The 16,381-nt window shown below is 62.0% G+C and overlaps 1 protein-coding gene and 1 long non-coding RNA gene across 4 annotated transcripts; both read left to right on the top strand.

Annotated features, from left to right (window-relative positions):
- The first annotated feature begins 2,122 nt into the window (after positions 1-2,122).
- Positions 2,123-10,171, top strand: LOC127029281 (uncharacterized). 3 transcript variants are annotated; one of them, XM_050914851.1, is made up of 15 exons: positions 2,123-2,211; positions 2,521-2,610; positions 3,448-3,552; positions 3,990-4,170; positions 4,791-4,888; positions 5,351-5,500; positions 5,727-5,881; positions 6,021-6,168; positions 6,542-6,679; positions 7,127-7,303; positions 7,971-8,126; positions 8,755-8,856; positions 9,259-9,361; positions 9,653-9,712; positions 9,960-10,171. In XM_050914851.1, exons 1-15 carry the CDS (start codon positions 2,179-2,181, stop codon positions 10,124-10,126), a joined length of 1,863 nt encoding a protein of 620 aa, XP_050770808.1. In that variant the 5' UTR covers positions 2,123-2,178; the 3' UTR covers positions 10,127-10,171. The 3 variants fall into 3 exon arrangements, with proteins under 3 accessions (XP_050770808.1, XP_050770807.1, XP_050770809.1); XM_050914850.1 differs by having other exon boundaries at positions 7,968-8,126; XM_050914852.1 differs by lacking the exons at positions 2,123-2,211; positions 2,521-2,610; positions 3,448-3,552; positions 3,990-4,170 and having other exon boundaries at positions 4,536-4,888; positions 7,968-8,126.
- A 979-nt stretch (positions 10,172-11,150) lies between these two features.
- Positions 11,151-12,896, top strand: LOC127029284 (uncharacterized). Its single transcript, XR_007768168.1, has 3 exons — positions 11,151-11,691; positions 11,963-12,203; positions 12,838-12,896. It is a non-coding gene; the product is annotated as an uncharacterized LOC127029284 (long non-coding RNA).
- Positions 12,897-16,381: the final 3,485 nt, after the last annotated feature.

Genomic DNA, 16,381 nt, shown 5'->3' with positions numbered 1-16,381 from the left:
CCTGTGCCAGAGCTCGGCCTTGGATGACAGGCAGCCGGAGCCTCCGAGCAGGGGAGGTGAGAAGGGCAAGGCAGCCCTTTTTCAGATCCTTCTGCGTAGCAGTTGCGAGTTGGTCGTGTTCTACTGAAGGGGCTTTGCTGGTCTGTAGTTGAACCTACGCTGTGGGACTGAAGTAACCCGGCCTGTGTCAGCTGGATGAGGTTTTTCGAGAAACAAGCTGAGCGGATCCTTGCATATCCTCTCTGCTGCCCACCCTAGAAATCCCCAGCAATCTCTAAAGGCCCACACAAGGAGCAGCTTAGCTGCTGTTCGAATCAGTCGGCTAGGTGAACACGGGGCTCTGGGGCACACTGGAGGGCAACAGGGAGGTCCCCAGGGGACGTGAGGGCAAAGGGGAGCCTGGAGGCACGCGGAGAGCACCCAGGTGCCCAGGGCTGAGCCGGCCCCGTGCCCTCCCAGGGGCTGCCCTGCCCCTCCCTGCCTGGGCGGCGGGTCACAGTGGGGCCCTTTGTGACCTCCCTTTGTGACTCCCCACTGCGCTGCATGTGGTCAGCGCGGCTGCGGCCCCCAGCCCGCAGTGTCCGGCAGGACGGCGACGGGAAAGGGCAGGAGCGTGGGACTGGCGAGGAGCCCCTGAGCGCAGCCCGCGTCTTTCCCCGCCGCCCCCGGCAGCCCCGCGGCGCCAAGGCGTTTCGCCGAAGCTTCCCCCTTCCCCACCCCTACCCCTTTGCTCCGTCCCGCAGGATGGCGGAGCGACCCCCACGCCGCCCCAGGGTGGCCTGGGAGGCCAGGGCTCCCCAGGAGAGCAGCTCTCCCCTGAAGCCCTACGAAGTGTGCATGGTCCAGCCGCTGCAGACCGGTGAGTGAGTGGCCTTTTGCTGGGCCCCCTCAAGCCCAGGTGCCTCCGGGGAGACTGCGCCAGGGGGAGCGGGCACGGGGCCGGACGGAGGGCAGAGCTGCTGCTTCTGCTCTCTCCTGCCTTGGGGCCCTCTTGACAGCCCTCTCTGCTCTCCTCCTTGACTAGATGGCAGCTGGTTAGCTGTCTGTGAAAAGGAATCTGTGCGCTGCATCCAGGCTTTTCTCAAGAGCACAGAAAAGGTAACGGCAGTCATTTCCCTGGCAGCTGTGCCTGCGTCTCCTGTCGGCCCCCCCAGCTCTGCTGCCTGCTGCCAGGCTGCTGGAGGGCTGCCGGCTGGGCAGAGCGGCTCCCCCGCAGGTCTTCCACCAGGCACTGCACCCCCAGTGCTCTGGTCGTGCTGGCCATGTCTCTCCCCCTCTCACGCTCCCCCTTTGTCTCCCTGTCCCCCGGCTGCCAGGACGAGGCCCAGAAGATGCGTTTTCTCCAGAGCATCCGCACGCTGTGCAGAGCCACCAGGCACAAGGGCTTGTCGCAGGGCCTGGATGTCTTCTGCCCCAGAGATGAGCTGGCAGAGAATATCAGGGTGAGGGGACACCCGGCAGGTTTGGGGAAGGGGGCAAGGCCCCCAGGCACCGGCACACCGTGACGACAGCGCTGAAGCGGGGAGGGGGCGGGCAGCTGGACCGTGGGGGGACAGCTGGGAGGGCGCAGGGACCGGGGGGGGGGGGGGGGGGGGGGGGGGGGCGGACAGCTCGGCCAGCCCCGCCGACCAGTGCCACGTCTGCTGGCACTGGGTGCTGGCGGCTGACGGGTCCCACCCCGGTTGTGTTCTGCAGGCGCTGCTGCAAGAGGAGCCCAGGGATCACCTGCGCACGGCGGTGCGGCAGCAAGCCGTGCTTGCCATCGCTGCCTTGAGGTACCTGCCCAGCCCCTGCTTTGGCTGGCACCTCTCCACAGCCAGCGGCCCTGGGCCTGGCCGGGGGGCACCCCCTATCCGGGCAGAGTCAGACGGTGACGTCTGCAGGGCTTCTGCTCTCCCCTGCTCACGGCTTGTCCGGCGGGCAGGAGGCATCAGGAGTGTCCTCTGGCCCAGGCCAGGGTCGGGGAGGGAGGAGGTGCCTCCAGGCAGGGCTCCCCCCACAGCTTCCGTCCTTCCCAGGGACCCCTTCCCCAGGGGCGCCTGGAGGCACCGCTCCCAGCCCCTGTGTCCAATAGGCCCCTCTCTCTGCAGCTCAGCGGAGGCGGTGCCGGAGGGCCAAACGATACCCCTCTTAGACGCCTGCTTCAGCAGTGTCTTCTGCCTTCCTCCAAAAGAGGACATGCAGGGCCTGGACACTTCCCTCTACCACAAGGTAAGCGCTGGGTGAGGAGCTCTGGGCTCCCCTGGGGCCCCCTGGTTGCCCTGTGCCGAGAGACGCCCGGACACGCAAGGCAGGGCAGGCTCTTGGCTTTGCTTTCCCACCCTCGTTCTTCGCCCCCTTCCCATGGGCCTGGCCGCATCCAGTGCCGCAGGCTGCGCTGCCCACAGCAGCTTGTCTGGCACGAGGTCTCTCCCGGGCACCGCCAGGCAGCGTGGGTCTCCTCCCCTTGCACGGGGAGTTCAGATCCGTCTCCTGCGGGTGAGAGGGAAAGACTGCCACCGCCCTTTGTCCTCCTTGCAGACCCTGCACGCCATGGACACCATGCTGCAGACGGTGGTACTCGACTCTCCCGCCTCCAGCCTCAGCAAGGAGCTGCAGAGTATCTTGCAGGTCTGGCACGGGCAAAGCCTGTGGTTCGCAGGAGCTGTTCTCCACGCTGGAGGACAGAGAGTGGCCACTCTGGAACGGACAGTCCCCCCCCAGTGCCATGCAGAGACCACACTGCAGGGAGGGTGCCAACCTCCCGTCGGGGAGCCGGGGGCTGCCCACCATGCTCTTTGGGAGCCCGGTGTCACCTGGCTGCAGTCCAAGTCCCTTTCCCCTCCGCAGAGTCCTCTCGTGTCTCGGCAAAGCCTTGCCCGTGGCGCTGCTGGGACAGCTCTGCCCCCGCCAAGATCTCCTTGCACCAAAGCAGTGGGAGGCATTTGAGCCCTTTGATTTAGGCAGCGCTGCGGTGGCAGCTGGTGCCTGCTCTCCCCCTGCCTCGCAGTCCCTCGTGCTTTCCTCCCCAGAGCTGAATGGGGCAGAGACCCACTGGGACCTGCCTGTCCTGCATGGGGAGTCCGGCCCTGAAGCTCTGTTCTCCCGCCCTCCCAGGGGGCCATATCCCCATCCCCCATTGCAGACCCCCAGGGAGGCTCCTGCCTGCAAGCCCTGCCTCCCCAGAGAGGGGACACGGGGCTGTGTTCTGGGGGAGGGCACGGGAAGGAGCAGAGGCAGCACTGGGGGTGGCATCTGCCCGCCTGCCTGGCCACCCGGTTGGCCTGGGAGATTTGGGCCAGGCCTGCGGGGGACGCTTGGGTCAGGAACCCCACAACAGGCTTTGCCCAAGCTCAGAGGAAGCCTGGAAACAAAAATGGAATGAGTCCAGCCCGGAGTTCAGCAGTGCTGCTTCTGCTGGCACGGGCGTCTGCTCCCAGGGCACACCAGCAGCTTCTCTCCTCCCAGATGCTGCTGACCTTCACCAAGTCCCCGAGCGCGGCGGTGCGTGAGAGGGCCGTGGGGAGGATTGGGATGCTGAGCTATTTGCTGGCCAGCTATTCCTCACTGGAGGTAAGGAGCCAGGCCCCCTCCAGCCAGGCCGTCTCCCCTTCCCTGCACACCGGAGCAGCCTGCAGCTCAGGGGTGCCTGGGAGGCAAGCTGGGGCACAGGTCAGGGCACTCAGCAAGGCTCTGCCCCTGCAGCAGGGGTCTTGGTCCCTCCTTTCCCCACGGTCTTCTCTCCCCAGTCCCCTCTCTGCCGGGAGCCAGCTCTGCCCCCAGTCCTGCGCAGGACAGGACTGCCCCAGGAGCACGGCGGGAGCCCAGGCCTGGCAGCTCTCCCTGCGCAGGGATGCGGCCCGGCTCTAGCTGCTTTGGGAGCCGGGGCCGGCAGGGCCCTGCAAAGCTCTGACTCACCGGCCGTCCAGCCCAGGCAGACTCTTGGCTTCATGCCTTTGGCCCAGGCTGCTGCTCCTCAGCCCTTCTGATGTTGCGCCTCCCTCGCCCAGGCCTGGTGCCCCTTTGGAAGAGAGGACGACAGCCCTGCCTGCCACGGCGGCATCCATATCCCCATCCTGGGAGAGCTGCTGGGACGTCTCATCCTTCTCAGCTTTTGCAAGGACAAAGAGACCAGCCGTGCGGCTTTGCATGCTCTTCACCACCTCTTCAGATTCCTCCAGCAGCAAAGATGTAAGAGGAGCCGTGGTGGCCTGTGTCCCTCCACACGCACGCATCTCTTGACACGTCTGCTTGTTTTCGTGAGCATTGCGATGGACCGGTCTTGTGGAGCCTTGGTGGAGGCTGTCCATGGAAGTCGGCCAGCTTCCCTCACCTCCTTTGCCCTTCACAGCTGCTTTCTGTAGGATCCCAACTCTGTCATTTTGCTGCAGAAGCTGAAGGCTCACCTGAAGTCCAGGATCTGTCCTCTGCTGCTCTCCTTCCTCACGCCTCTCAGGATCTCAAAGCTGGCTGTTTCGTAGGCCCCGCAGCCCCAGCTACCGTTGATGACCACGTCCCAAAAGCACTTCTTCCCTAGCAGTGAAGAGCAGATCCAGCCGGGCATCATGCCCGCTGGGCCCTCCAGTGCCTGTAGCAAGAAGCTGTCCCTTCTCCTAATCCTTCTCCGTCATTCCTGAGGAATGTTCCCATCTTGTTGCCATCGCCCGTCACCCTTTGCTTTACACCCCTGCCCACCACCTCCTCCCCTGACCGTGGGTGGTAACCTCCCTCCTCCGCCGTTCCCAGTCCAAAGCTCGCTCTGGCAAAGATGCTGTGTCCTGACGACTCTTCAGTGTTTCTCCCCTCTTTAGGCAGTGCGTGGCCAGAGGATAATCTACAGCACCAAAGGGTCTGGGGAGCTGCCAGCATCTCCTGTCATTCCTTGCCCAGCACCAGCGCCACGACCAAGGTAATGAGCTCCCCCCTTGCTGGGCCTCTTGTCCCTGGCATCGGCAGGGGAATTGTGTCAGCAAAGGGACCCAGAGGCAGCGGGGCTGGCATGGCCTCAGTGTCCCTGGGGAGAGGGTTCCTGCTGTCCCCAAGCAGGGACTATGCGAGGGCGGCACTCCAGTGTCCCAGCAGCAGCTCCAGCCCTCCTGGCCACCAGCAAGCCCTGGTTCTCTGTAGGGCCAGCACACTGTGCCCATGATCCCAGCCCTCCTCCCTCACCCCGAGGGCCCTCTCTTCTCACTTCTCATCCTGCCGCGCGCAGTGACTGCAGCCCCTGCTGCCAGCTTTCCTGCGGGCACTGCTGGCAGCGCTGCTGGCCATCTCTCGCCAAAGCTGCTCACGTGGCTCAGCTAAGCATCACCACCAGGGCATTCGGTGTGATTATGTCTTCCCTCCCTTCCTTCCTTCCTTCCTCCCACAGGTGTTTGGCAAATACCTCCAGCCTTTGGAGAGGACAGACATCATCCTCACGGCCATTGAGGCCATGACAGATGCCAGCATTTCTGACAAGGAGGGGGCCAGCAGCATGCTGGACGAGGCCATGAAAGACCCGAACTCCTGGCTGACGGATGTAAGCGGCCTGTGGCTGGATTGTCCTGCCCATGAGCCCTTTCAGGGGTTGTTCTTCCTTCCTTCCCTCCCTCCATCCTCCCTTCCTCCCTCCCTCCCCCTTCCATCCCTCCCTCCCAAGCTGAAGCCAGCAGAGAGGGATGGGAAGGGCAGTGGTTCCAGTGGCAGCAGCTGGGGAAATGGCTGCGCTCCAGTGGCAGCACCATCCTCACCTGTGTCCCCTCCAGGTGCCAAAGATCATGAGTGGCATCCACGGAAGCCTGGAGCACATCCGTGTGGCGCCAGCCCGGCACAGCGTGGACTCCCTGCTTCTCCTGCTGACCAACCGGTGCCCCAGGGAAGTGGTCAAGAGCCTGCTGAAGTGCTCTCCACCAGTTGACAGGTACCGGCCCCGACAGCCCTGAGGGCTCTTTCCTGGCGGGCAGGGCCAGGGCTGCAGGACAGCCTGGGTGCGCGGGGCTGGCCCGGTCCCGGGGCGGTGGCCGAGGCAGCCCTGCTGACAGAGCGCTCTGGGTCTGCAGCGCTGCCCTGGCCATGTGGGAGGTGATGTTCTCCCGGCTCCAGCCTTTGGAGAAGGTCTTGAGGGAGCTGCGCATCGAACTGCGGAACCAGCGGATGCGCAGGCTGTTCAGCACCGTCCTAGAGGACACCTGCATCCTCCAGCTGACTGTGAGTGACCAGAGCAGGCCTTGCTCACCTGCAGGGCTGTGTGTGCCTCTCCAGGAAAACAGGCACAGCTCTCTCCCCTCCCATCTGCCCCCAAACGCTGCTCAAGCGCTCCTCAGAGGCGTGAGAACAAGAGGCTGACGATGGTCAGGGGACAGGAGGAGGCAACAAAGACGCCGTGCGGTGTGCGGCGAGGCACAGGGCGGGGGGGGCCAAGCGGCCCTCCACAGGCAGAGCTGCCCCCAGGACGGGCTTTCTGGCCCCGGTGCCCTTGCCCTGAGCTGCCAGTAGGAACCAGGGGCCGCACAGTGTGGGGAGCCCTGCAGGAGCCCTGCAGGCTCTGCCAGTCTCTCTCTCACTGCCGTCTTTGTTTCAGCTGCTGGCCGCCAGCGACGTTCGAGCAAAGGAGTTTGCTGCCACGTACAATCTCTGGAGGTCTCTGAGGCATCAGAGCCTGGAGATGCTCTCGCTGGTGCTCCAAGGCCTCGTCACGCTGTCGCAGAGACCTGAGACGGTGAGTGGGGCATAGTCAGGTGGAGCCACCTTGGCAGCCTGGGGGCTGGCGCAGGGGGTGACACGGTGGCTCGGCCTTGGCTGGGAGCCAGGAGGTGGGGGCCGGCTCCAAACACTTGCCCTGCCATGGAGTGGCCTGCTGGCTTCCTGGGGAGCTCTCCAGACACAGAGGGTTACCAAGCCACGTGCGCTTCGGGCCGGTCGGAAAAGGGGGTGGCTGAGCAGGGGACACGGAGTCTTTGCTCTCCTACCCTCCCTTTCCTCCCCTCGCTCTCCCCGCATGCCCACCCGTGCGCCCGTGGCCACCGCCGGCCAGGAGGCGGCTGCAGCAATTCCCGTGCCCGCTGCCAGGGAAGCCGGACGGGAGGCTGGTGCTCGGTGAGCAGAGCGTTTTTGCCAGGGTGGTCTTTCAGCGCTTCACAAAAAGGAAATGGTGTGTTTCCTCCAGGCAAGAAAAATGCGGGTCCTGCTGGAAGACATCGTGGAGACCCTGGAGTCTGGCAACGAAGATATCCAGATGAAGGCCCTGCTTGTCTTCAGAAACATGCTGGGTCATATGAGGAGGCAGGAGGCCAGCCCCATCGCTCTGCAGCTGGCGGAGAAGCTCCTGCCACTCTTCAACCACGTAAGGCTGCTGCAGGAGCCTGAGCCACGGCGATGGGCACGCTGCAAGGAAAGCTGCCCGTCAGCGCAGGCCTGCCGTCAGCACTCGGGCAGGGCTGCTCCCCTCCTCACTCCCCTGGGCTCTGCAGCCCAGCACGGCTTCTCCCTGACAGCTTGGTGCCTCCGGGCGACCTGAGACCCTGTGCTGGGTCCCAGCGCGGCCCCTGTGCAAAGCACCAGCAGGCCGAGAGCTGTTCTCAGAGCCCCGAGGCCTCCCCCAGCTGCGCTGCCAGGCGGGACCAGACGTTCTCCCCAGGCGCCGTAGCGGGGGGCTGAGGCTGAGCCGGCAGCGTGTGCCCCGGAGGCATTGACGAGGGCCAGCCAGGCTGGTCTCCTCCTCAGCCCGTCCCTGGGGAGCTCCGCGCTGGCGTGGCTGGTGCGGCTGGTGGTGAATGCTGGGTGGCTGGGGGAGCACTCGGAGGCGTCGGCACCACCTGGTGGAAACCTCTTGTGTGGCCTTTCACAGGCCCGGGGCCATTCAGCCACCGCTGCAGATGTGGTCCCCACAGCTCCCCTGTTCAGGACCCGCCTCCGGAGCATCTCCCGTCACGTCAGGCACGCTAACGCCCTTGCTCACCGTGGGCAGGGAGCGGCTGTTGCTGAAGTCCTCCTGTCCTCCTCCCCAGCAGGAGTCCAGCCAGCTGCGAGAGTTCTCCCTCCGCCTCTTCAGAGAGGTGATGCAGAAGGTGGCGTGGAGACACAAGAGACAAATGAGGAAGAACGTGCGGCAGGGCCTGCTCCCGCTCTTCTTTCGCATGAGTGACCAGAGCCAGAGTGTGGCCAAGGTACAGATTCAGACCTGAGCAGTGATGCGAGGCAGGGTGTGCTGACACCACAGGGCTGGTCTGGGCATCAGGGGCCAGGGCTGCTGACAGGCAGAGCCTAGGAATATGTGCCACCTCAGGGTCCCGCCGCTCGAGTCACTGAGGACAGGGCAGAGCTCCCCTCCTGCCCTGCACCGGTCCCACCACCGCCCTCCAGCCTCCCGCCGTGCCTCCTGCTGCAGAGGTGGATGGGGAGCTGGGGTGCCCTCCCAGCCCCGCTCCCCCCATGCAGCCATCCTCTGGGCTGGGTCCCGGCAGAACCAGCGCGAGCAGGGGCAGCGAAGCTGGCACGGCCATTTCCCAGGCCTGCCCTACCTGGTCCAGCAGGGCTCAGCAGCAGCCCGTGGCCACCGAAGACGCGAGTCCCTCCAGGCTTCCCAGCTGTCCCCGCAGGTGTCGGAGGCCAGGGCTTTGAGCCTCAATCCCTGTCCCCCAGGGCTGTGCCCAAGAGAGCCCCAGATGTCTGGGCCAGGCCATGTCCCAGCTTCCTGAGGGCGGGATCACCCCAGGAACAAAGCCAGGAGGAGGGGGATGCCAGGTCTCCTTGCCCAGGCCGTGGTGCCATCTCCCAGCTTCTGCTGCTCTGCAGGCCTCCGGGGAAGCCCTCCTTGCTGCAGCAGAGCTCCTCAAGTGGAAACAGCTCCGACACCTGCTGCAGACACAGCAGACGTGGAGGATCGGAGAGTGCTTGGTGAGGACAACCCCCAAGCCCCAGGGCCCGGGCTGGACGAGGGCTGCCCCACGTGCCCGTGGGGAGGGCTGTCCAGCTGTGCCTCCCCTGCCCTGCTCCAGCCCGGAGCCCGGAGCCCGGAGCCCGGAGCTGCATCCTCCTTCCCTGCCCTCACGCACGGAGCCCCCAAGGGCTCTTCTCCAGGCCCCTCTCCCTCCCCGCACCCAGCGGGAGGGAGAGGTCTCAGCACCCCTGGCTCCCCTCTGCCTGTGGCTCTCTCTGAACCTCAGCCCCACGGGGCTCCTGGCTGGGAGATGGGAATGGCCTGGGCGGGGAAGGGGTACGCGGGGTGCTGCGAGGAGGGCCTGCTCCGGCCACCTGCGGAGGGGCTGTGACATGCCCATCCCCTTGTGCTCTCTCCAGGTGGTGCAGGACAGGAGCAGGGCTGAAGAATACTGTCATCAGAGCCTGCCATACCTGAAGGACGCTCAGGCCACCGTGCGAGAGGCGGCCGTGAGGTTCATCGGTGAGCCACAGCCCCCGGGGTCCCTCTTTTGGCAGCCTGGCCCCAGTCCCTGCCACTGCACTGTCAGCAAGGAGCAGCCCCGTGCAGGGCCTTGGCCTCCCTCTCCCACCCCTGCCCACGCAGGTGGGCTTGGCGGCCGCCTTGCTCAGTCCCACCCCCCTCGGGTACTGGTCTTCCCTGGGCTCAGCCCTGATGAGGGGGAGGAGGGCGGGCAGCCGAGCCGGCAGGGCCGGGCGCTGCGCTGCTGGGAGCGTGCTGGGGAGGGGAAGTCTGACGAAGCTCTGTGCCTAGGGCTTGCCGCGCGGCCCCTGAGGGACCAAAGCCCGGAGAAGCTGTGTAACGTCTGTGACGGTGAGTGGGGGCAGTGCTTGTGGGGCTAGGAACAGATCTGGGGCGGTGCGGCCATGCCTTGCCCTCCTCCAGGGAAACGCTTCAGGGGCAGGGGAACATGTCAGGGGCATTTGGGGCATTCCCGTGCAGCAGCTCTCTCCTGGCCAGGGAAAGAGGCGAGTGGGGCTGGCCTGATCTGGAGGGGATGCCTGGGGGGTCTCTGCAGACACGGGGGGTTTCATCTCTGCTCCGTTTCTTTCTGTCGCAGCCCTCAAGGCCTTGGAGAAAGACGTCGAGCCCTCGGTCTGTTCGCTGGCATCTCAGACCATGCTGATCCTGAGTTCCTCTCAGGAAGCGGCCGGCATCAGGAAGCGGCCGGCATCCGGATCGACCAGGGCTCTGTGCTGCTGGCCCTGCAAAGCCAGGGAGAGGTGAAGCTCTCCTTGGGAAAATGGAAAATTAAAGCTGCATCAGCCAAGCCAGTGCCGTGGCGTCCTTCACGCGGGGAGCGCCCTGAGCATGCGGAGCAGGCAGCGTCGTTCCTGCCCTCTGCCGCTGCCTGCAGGACAGCTGATCCCTCAGCACACCCTGGCCGCAGTCGTGTTTGACAAGTTTACCCCTCGGCCAGGCTTTCCCCCCAAAGTAGCTGTGTTTGATCACAACCTGTCAACTGTGGCAGGCTTTTCTTTAGGGGGGCAGAGGGCAAAGGGGAAATGGCAGCCCCCAAAGGAAGCAGGGTTGCCCAGAGAGCTGCCCGATGCCCTCCCTTTCCAGCAGCCCCTGGCAGCACAGCACACGCTGACCTGGGGTGTCCTTCCAACTGAGCCCCAGCTGCCCCACTGGACCACAAAAACCCGGAGGGGAGGAGGAGGGAAGCTTTAGGCGACCAGCCCCCTCCTGAGACAGCCCAGGGCACGAAAAGGCACCCGCGCTCTGCCAAGCTGGCGAGTCTTCATGCGTCCCGGTGATGAGAGGTGGCAACCTCCTGCGTGCTCTGGGCTGGCACAGCCTTGCCCGTGAGCCGGGGGAAGTTTCCCTGTCCCCGAGCCCAGAGTCCTACCCTGTACGTGGCACCCTGGGGCAAAGGGTAGAGGAACCGAGAGGTTCCCCTCCTTTGCAGGGTCCAAAGCGTCATTTGTAGCATCTCGCCCATCCTTTTCAGTGCCCAAAGCCTCAGGTTTAGGGCCGAAATCCTCATTTTTAGGGTCCAAACCCGTCTTTTATGACCCATAGCCTGTTTTAGGGCGCACAGTTCCATGTTGAGGGTCTAAAGCGTAAAGGCGGAGCTAGTCGCCCGGCAACGTCTGCCCAGTAGTCTGTGGGGAGTCAGTGGACCCAGGGCAGCCAATCGCATTTGAGGAGGTGGGGCCTAGGCACACGATTGATATGGAAGCAACCAATCAGGCTTTGAGTCCTGCAGGACAGGTGGCAGGAGTCAAAAAAGCTGGGCATCATGTGAGGGCGGGGCATGCTGGCTCCACCAACCACAGCTGGCAGGAGAGCAGCATGTGGGTGACTGATAAACTAACTGACCCATTATTTGATGGGAGGAGGAAGGGAGAAATCCCAGGCAGCCAATGAGAGAAAACATCACCTCAGGGAAGGGCAGGCCCCAAACCAGGCCAGAGTGACAGCCTAGGGGACCAATCCGAGGCAGCATCACCTCAGGGGAGGACTCTGAGAGCCCTCCCCACCTATGCCAGTGAAGACCGATGTGAGAAGGCGGTGGGCTCTGCCGGCAGCCAGGCCAGGCTTCGACATGGCGCACGTGGGGCCTGCCCCAGGCCGAGCAGCCCCCGGCCCAGGGCCTCTCTTCCCCCCTTCCACACCTCCCCCCTCTCTCCCCTCCGCCATGTTCTGGAACCCCCATCTCCATGGGAGCCACCGCCTCACAGAGAGTCAGTATCCCATGGCCGGGCCACTAGACAGCAGCCATGGACCACCAGGCTTCTCACCACCATCACCACTGGCATCCGACTGGCGGTGACGAGGATGTGACGGTGAGGCCGCTGGGATGGCGGTGGGGTGGACGAGGATGGGTGGGGGGTGATGCTTGCCGTGGGTCTGCCTGTCATCACCTCCAGGCGGTGTGCGACAGCGAGGCCGCCTGGTGCCACCTCTGCACCCCTCTCCCCCCCGCCACTGCCAGCGCCCGGCCCTGCAAGAAGGCCACCATCCTCAACTGGGAGTCCCCGCCATTGCCAAGGGAGGAGGGGGTGGTGGCACTTTGTCCCCCAGCCGGTGACAATGTCCCTGCTTCCCCCCCTGCAGACACCAAGGGGCTGTACCTGCAGAGCCTGGGCCGCTGCCGGCAGTGAGCGCTGATGGCCTCCATCCTGTCTCCCCCCTCTCACGGCTACCGCAAGCTGGTGACTGCCCAGCAGCACCTCTTCCTCCTGGATTACAGCAGGACCCTAGCACATCTTCCGCATCAGCTTCCCTGCCTCCATCTGCTTCCGACAGGTGGTCGTCACCAGCCCGGAGGTGATGTGGATCCTTCTGCTGCTCAGAGGTTTGCGGGGGGACACTGAGGGGATGGGGAGAGCACCTTGAGGTGGGGGTGACACTGGAGGGGACACACACACTCCAAACTCAGCCCTCTGACCCCCCCCATTTTTGAAGGCAGAGGGGAGGCAGGTGTACAACCTGCGACTGACCCTATGCCTGACCTGGGTGTCATCCCTGTAGGTGCCATGTCCCCGTCGCTGTCCCCACAGGTGTCCTGTCCCCACCAGTGTCCCCATCCCTGTCTCTGTCCCTGCAGGTGTCTTGTGCCCCTCCCTGTCCCCACAGTGGCCCTGTGCCCATCCCTGTCCCCATGGTCACCCCCACGGGTGCCCTGCCCCCACAGTGGCCCTGTGCCCACTGGGGCCCTGTCCTCATCCTGTCCCAACCTCTGTCCCTTCCTGTCCCCGTCATCTGGTGCGGCCTCAAGCACTCGCAGGTGCTGATGCGGGACGGGACCCTGCTGGGCTGCAGCTGCGGGGTCGGTGGCTGCCTGCTGGGCTGGCCCCGTGGCAGCGTCACCTTCATCCGCCTCTCGTCGCGGTGAGGCTGGGGGACACCGGAGACCCCCACGGGGACCCGCTGGGGGCTGGGGAGGGGCACCCAGGCACCCCCTCACCCCTCTGCCCCCTCTCTCCCAGGTCCCCCACTGGGTCAGCGGCCTCAGCACCTCCTGCCGTTGCCTCTTCCTCCGCTGCGGCCACGACGTCGAGGGGCCGCAGCTCTGCCGGCGGGCATGGCGGGGGTAGGAGCAGCAGTGATGGAGGCGGCGCTGGAGGATGCGCCAGAAGTTGATGAAGTAAAGGCGGGGCTGTTCCACTGGGCCGTGAGGCAGCGTTAGAGGAGTCGTACCGGCACGGAGCTACTGCGACCCCCTCAGCCCTCCCCCAGAACAGATGGTCGTCACCGGCACGGAGGCGACGTGGACACTTCTGCTGCTCACAGGTTTGGAGGGGAGAATGGGAGACACACACCCCTCAAATTCAGCCCCCTGTCCCCCCCATTGTTAAACGCAGAGGGGGAGCAGGTGTACAGCCTGCGGCTGGATGGGGCCCACTTGGCCCCACACCCCATCGGCCTCCACCAAACCCTCAGTTTTCCTTCCCAAAGTCTTAGTTTTGGCTTAGTTTTTGTGGTACAAACCCTCATTTTAGGGTACAAACTCCTCCCTTAGGGCTCAAAGCCTCATTTGGAGGGTCTCAGGTCTCATTTGGAGGGTCTAAAGACTCATTTTTTGTTTCCAAAGACCCATTTGGAGGGTCTGAGTGTGCATTTTTAGGGCCTAACCCCTCATTTTTATGCTCCACAGTTTTAGGGCGCAGAGCTTCGTTTTTCAGGTCCGAAGAACACTTTTGAGGATCCACACCTTAATTGGAAGGCCCAAAGCCTCCCGGAAGGGCTCAAAACCCCACTTGCAGGGTAAACCCCTCATTTCTTGCGTCCAAAGTCTCCGTTTTCAGGTCCAAACCTGATTACAGAGCCCAAATTCTCTTTTTCAGGGCCCACAGCCTCATTTTTAGGAGCCAACCCCTCATTTCATGGTCCAAATGCTCATTTTAAGGGCCCAGAGGCTCATTTTTAGGGCCCAAACCCACATTTTAGGGCCCAGAGCCTCACTTTTAGGGATCAAAGCCTCATTTGGATGCTCCAAAGGCGCCGTTTCAGTTTGCAAAGTCTCCTTTGTAGAGTCCAAAGCCCCATTTTCACTGTCCAAAGCCTCATTTTTAGGGTCCAAACCCCTCTTGGAGGGCCCACATCCTCATCTTTAGGGCCCAAAGCCTCATTTTTAGGTTACCAAAGCCTCATTTGTAAGTTCCAGAGCCCCTTTTAAGGTTCCAAGCCTCATTGTGAGGGCCCAGCGCGTCATGTTTAAGGCCCCAAGTCTGACTTTGGAAGATCCAGAGCCTCACTTTGAGAGGCCAAAGCCGCCTTTCTAGAGTCCAAAGCCTCATTTCTTGGCCCAAACCCTCCTTTTCAGCTTCCAAAGCCTCCTCTTCCGGGACCAAAGCCTCCTTTTCAGGATTCCGTCCGCAATTTGGAGGGCCCAAAGCCTCCTTGTGAGCCTCCAAAGACCCATTTTTAGGGAGCAAAGCCTTCGGTTTTGGGACCGAAGCATCGTTTGAGGGCACAAAAGCTCACTTCAGGGTTCAAAGCCTCCTTTTCATTTCCAAAGCCCCATTTTGAGGGCCCAAAGCCTCCTTTTGAACGCCCATCCTCTCTGTTCCAGCTCTAAGGCTCCACTGGCGTGCCCAAAGCCCTATATTGGGGACCAAAGCGTCATTGCTTGGGGCCACAGAGCAACCAAGAGGGTCCCCTCCTTTGCAGGGTGCAAAGGGTCCTTTGGAGCATCTCGCCCACCCTTTTTAGTGCCCAGAGCCTCCTTTTCAGGGCCAAAATCCTCCTTTCTAGGCTCCCAACTTGGCTTTTAGTACCCATAGCCTTTTTGAGGGCCCCCAGTTTCCTGCCGAGGGTCCAAACCCTCCTTTTTCAGGCAGAAAGCCTCTTTTCAGGGTCCAAAGCTACATTGAGAGCCTCCTAAGCCTCATTTGTCCTTTCCAAAGTCTTAGTTTGGGCTTCCAGAGCCTCATTTTCGGCTCCAGAGCCTCATTTTTAGGGTCCAAGGGCTCAGTTGGAGGTTGCAAAGCTTCATTTTCAGGGTCCAAAGCGTCATTTTTAGGATCCAGCCAGGCATTCCGAGGGTCCAAGCCGCATCTTGAGAGTCCAAACCCTCCTTTGGAGGGTCCAAAGCCCGCTTTTAGAGCTCAAGCCTCAGTTTTAGGTCCCAAAGCCTCCTTTTTAGGGTCCAAAGCTTTGATTCTAGGGTTGAAAGCCTCATTTTTGTGGTCCAAAGCCTCATTTTAGGGTCCAAACTCCTCACTTAGGGCTCAAAGCCTCATTTTCTTCATGTCCAAAGCCTCATTTTGAGCGCCCAAAGCCCCATTTTGAGGGCCCAGAGCCCTGTTTTTAGGGCCAAAATCCTCCTTTTTAGGGTCCAAGCCTGTCTTTTAGTACCCAGAGCCTTTTTTTAGGACCCCCAGTTTCATTCTGAGGGTCCAAGCCCTCATTGTTAGGGTTCAAAGCCTCATTTCTAAGTTACAAGGTTGAAGCTTTTCAGGTTCAAAGACTCAGTTTAAGGGCCCAGAGCGTCATTTTTAAGGCCCCAAGTTGGAGTTTGAAGCCTCATTTTAGGCTCCAGAGCCTCATTTTTAGGCTCCAGAGGCTCAGTTGGAGTTTGCAAAGCCTCATTTTCAAGATCCAAAGCATCATTTTTAGGATCCAGCCAGGCATTTTGAGGGTCCAAGCCGCATCTTGAGAGTCCAAACCCTCCTTTGGACTGTTTTTAGAAACTCCTGTGCCTCATTTGAAAGTCCAAAGGCTCCACTTCCGGGTCCACAACCTTGTTTCTTGTTTCGAAACTCCAGTTTTGAGGCTCCAGACCTGGTTTTGAGGGCCCAATGCCTCATTTTCAGAGTCCAAAGAATCATTTTTACAATCCAGCCCTTTATTTTTAGGGTCCCGAAGCCTCCTTTCAAGGGTCCAAATCCCCTTTTTAAGGTCCCAACCCTCCTTTTACGCTGCCAAGCCCATTTTTAGAGCCCCAAGCCTCATTTCTAGGGCCCCAACCCTCATCTGGAGAGTCCAAAGCCTCATTTGGAGGGTCTCGGTCTCATTTGGAGGGTCTAAAGACTCATTTTTTGTTTCCAGAGACCCATTTGGAGGGTCTGAGTGTGCATTTTTAGGGCCTAACCCCTCATTTTTATGCTCCACAGTTTTAGGGCGCAGAGCTTCGTTTTTCAGGTCCGAAGGACATTTTTGAGGATCCACACCTTAATTGGAAGGCCCAAAGCCTCCCGGAAGGGCTCAAAACCCCACTTGCAGGGTAAACCCCTCATTTCTTGCGTCCAAAGTCTCCGTTTTCAGGTCCAAACCTGATTACAGAGCCCAAATTCTCTTTTTCAGGGCCCACAGCCTCATTTTTAGGAGCCAACCCCTCATTTCATGGTCCAAATGCTCATTTTAAGGGCCCAGAGGCTCATTTTTAGGGCCCAAACCCACATTTTGAGGGCCCAAACCCACACTTTTAGGGCCAAAGCCTCACTTTTAGGGATCAAAGCCTCATTTGGATGCTCCAAAGGCGCCGTTTCAGTTTGCAAAGTCTCCTTTGTAGAGTCCAAAGCCCCATTT

Source organism: Gymnogyps californianus, unplaced genomic scaffold (assembly GCF_018139145.2).
Source record: "Gymnogyps californianus isolate 813 unplaced genomic scaffold, ASM1813914v2 HiC_scaffold_93, whole genome shotgun sequence".
NCBI classification, from domain to species: domain Eukaryota; kingdom Metazoa; phylum Chordata; class Aves; order Accipitriformes; family Cathartidae; genus Gymnogyps; species Gymnogyps californianus.
The sequence above is the reverse complement of the archived record's forward strand: the minus strand, read 5'-3'. Positions and strand labels throughout refer to the sequence as shown.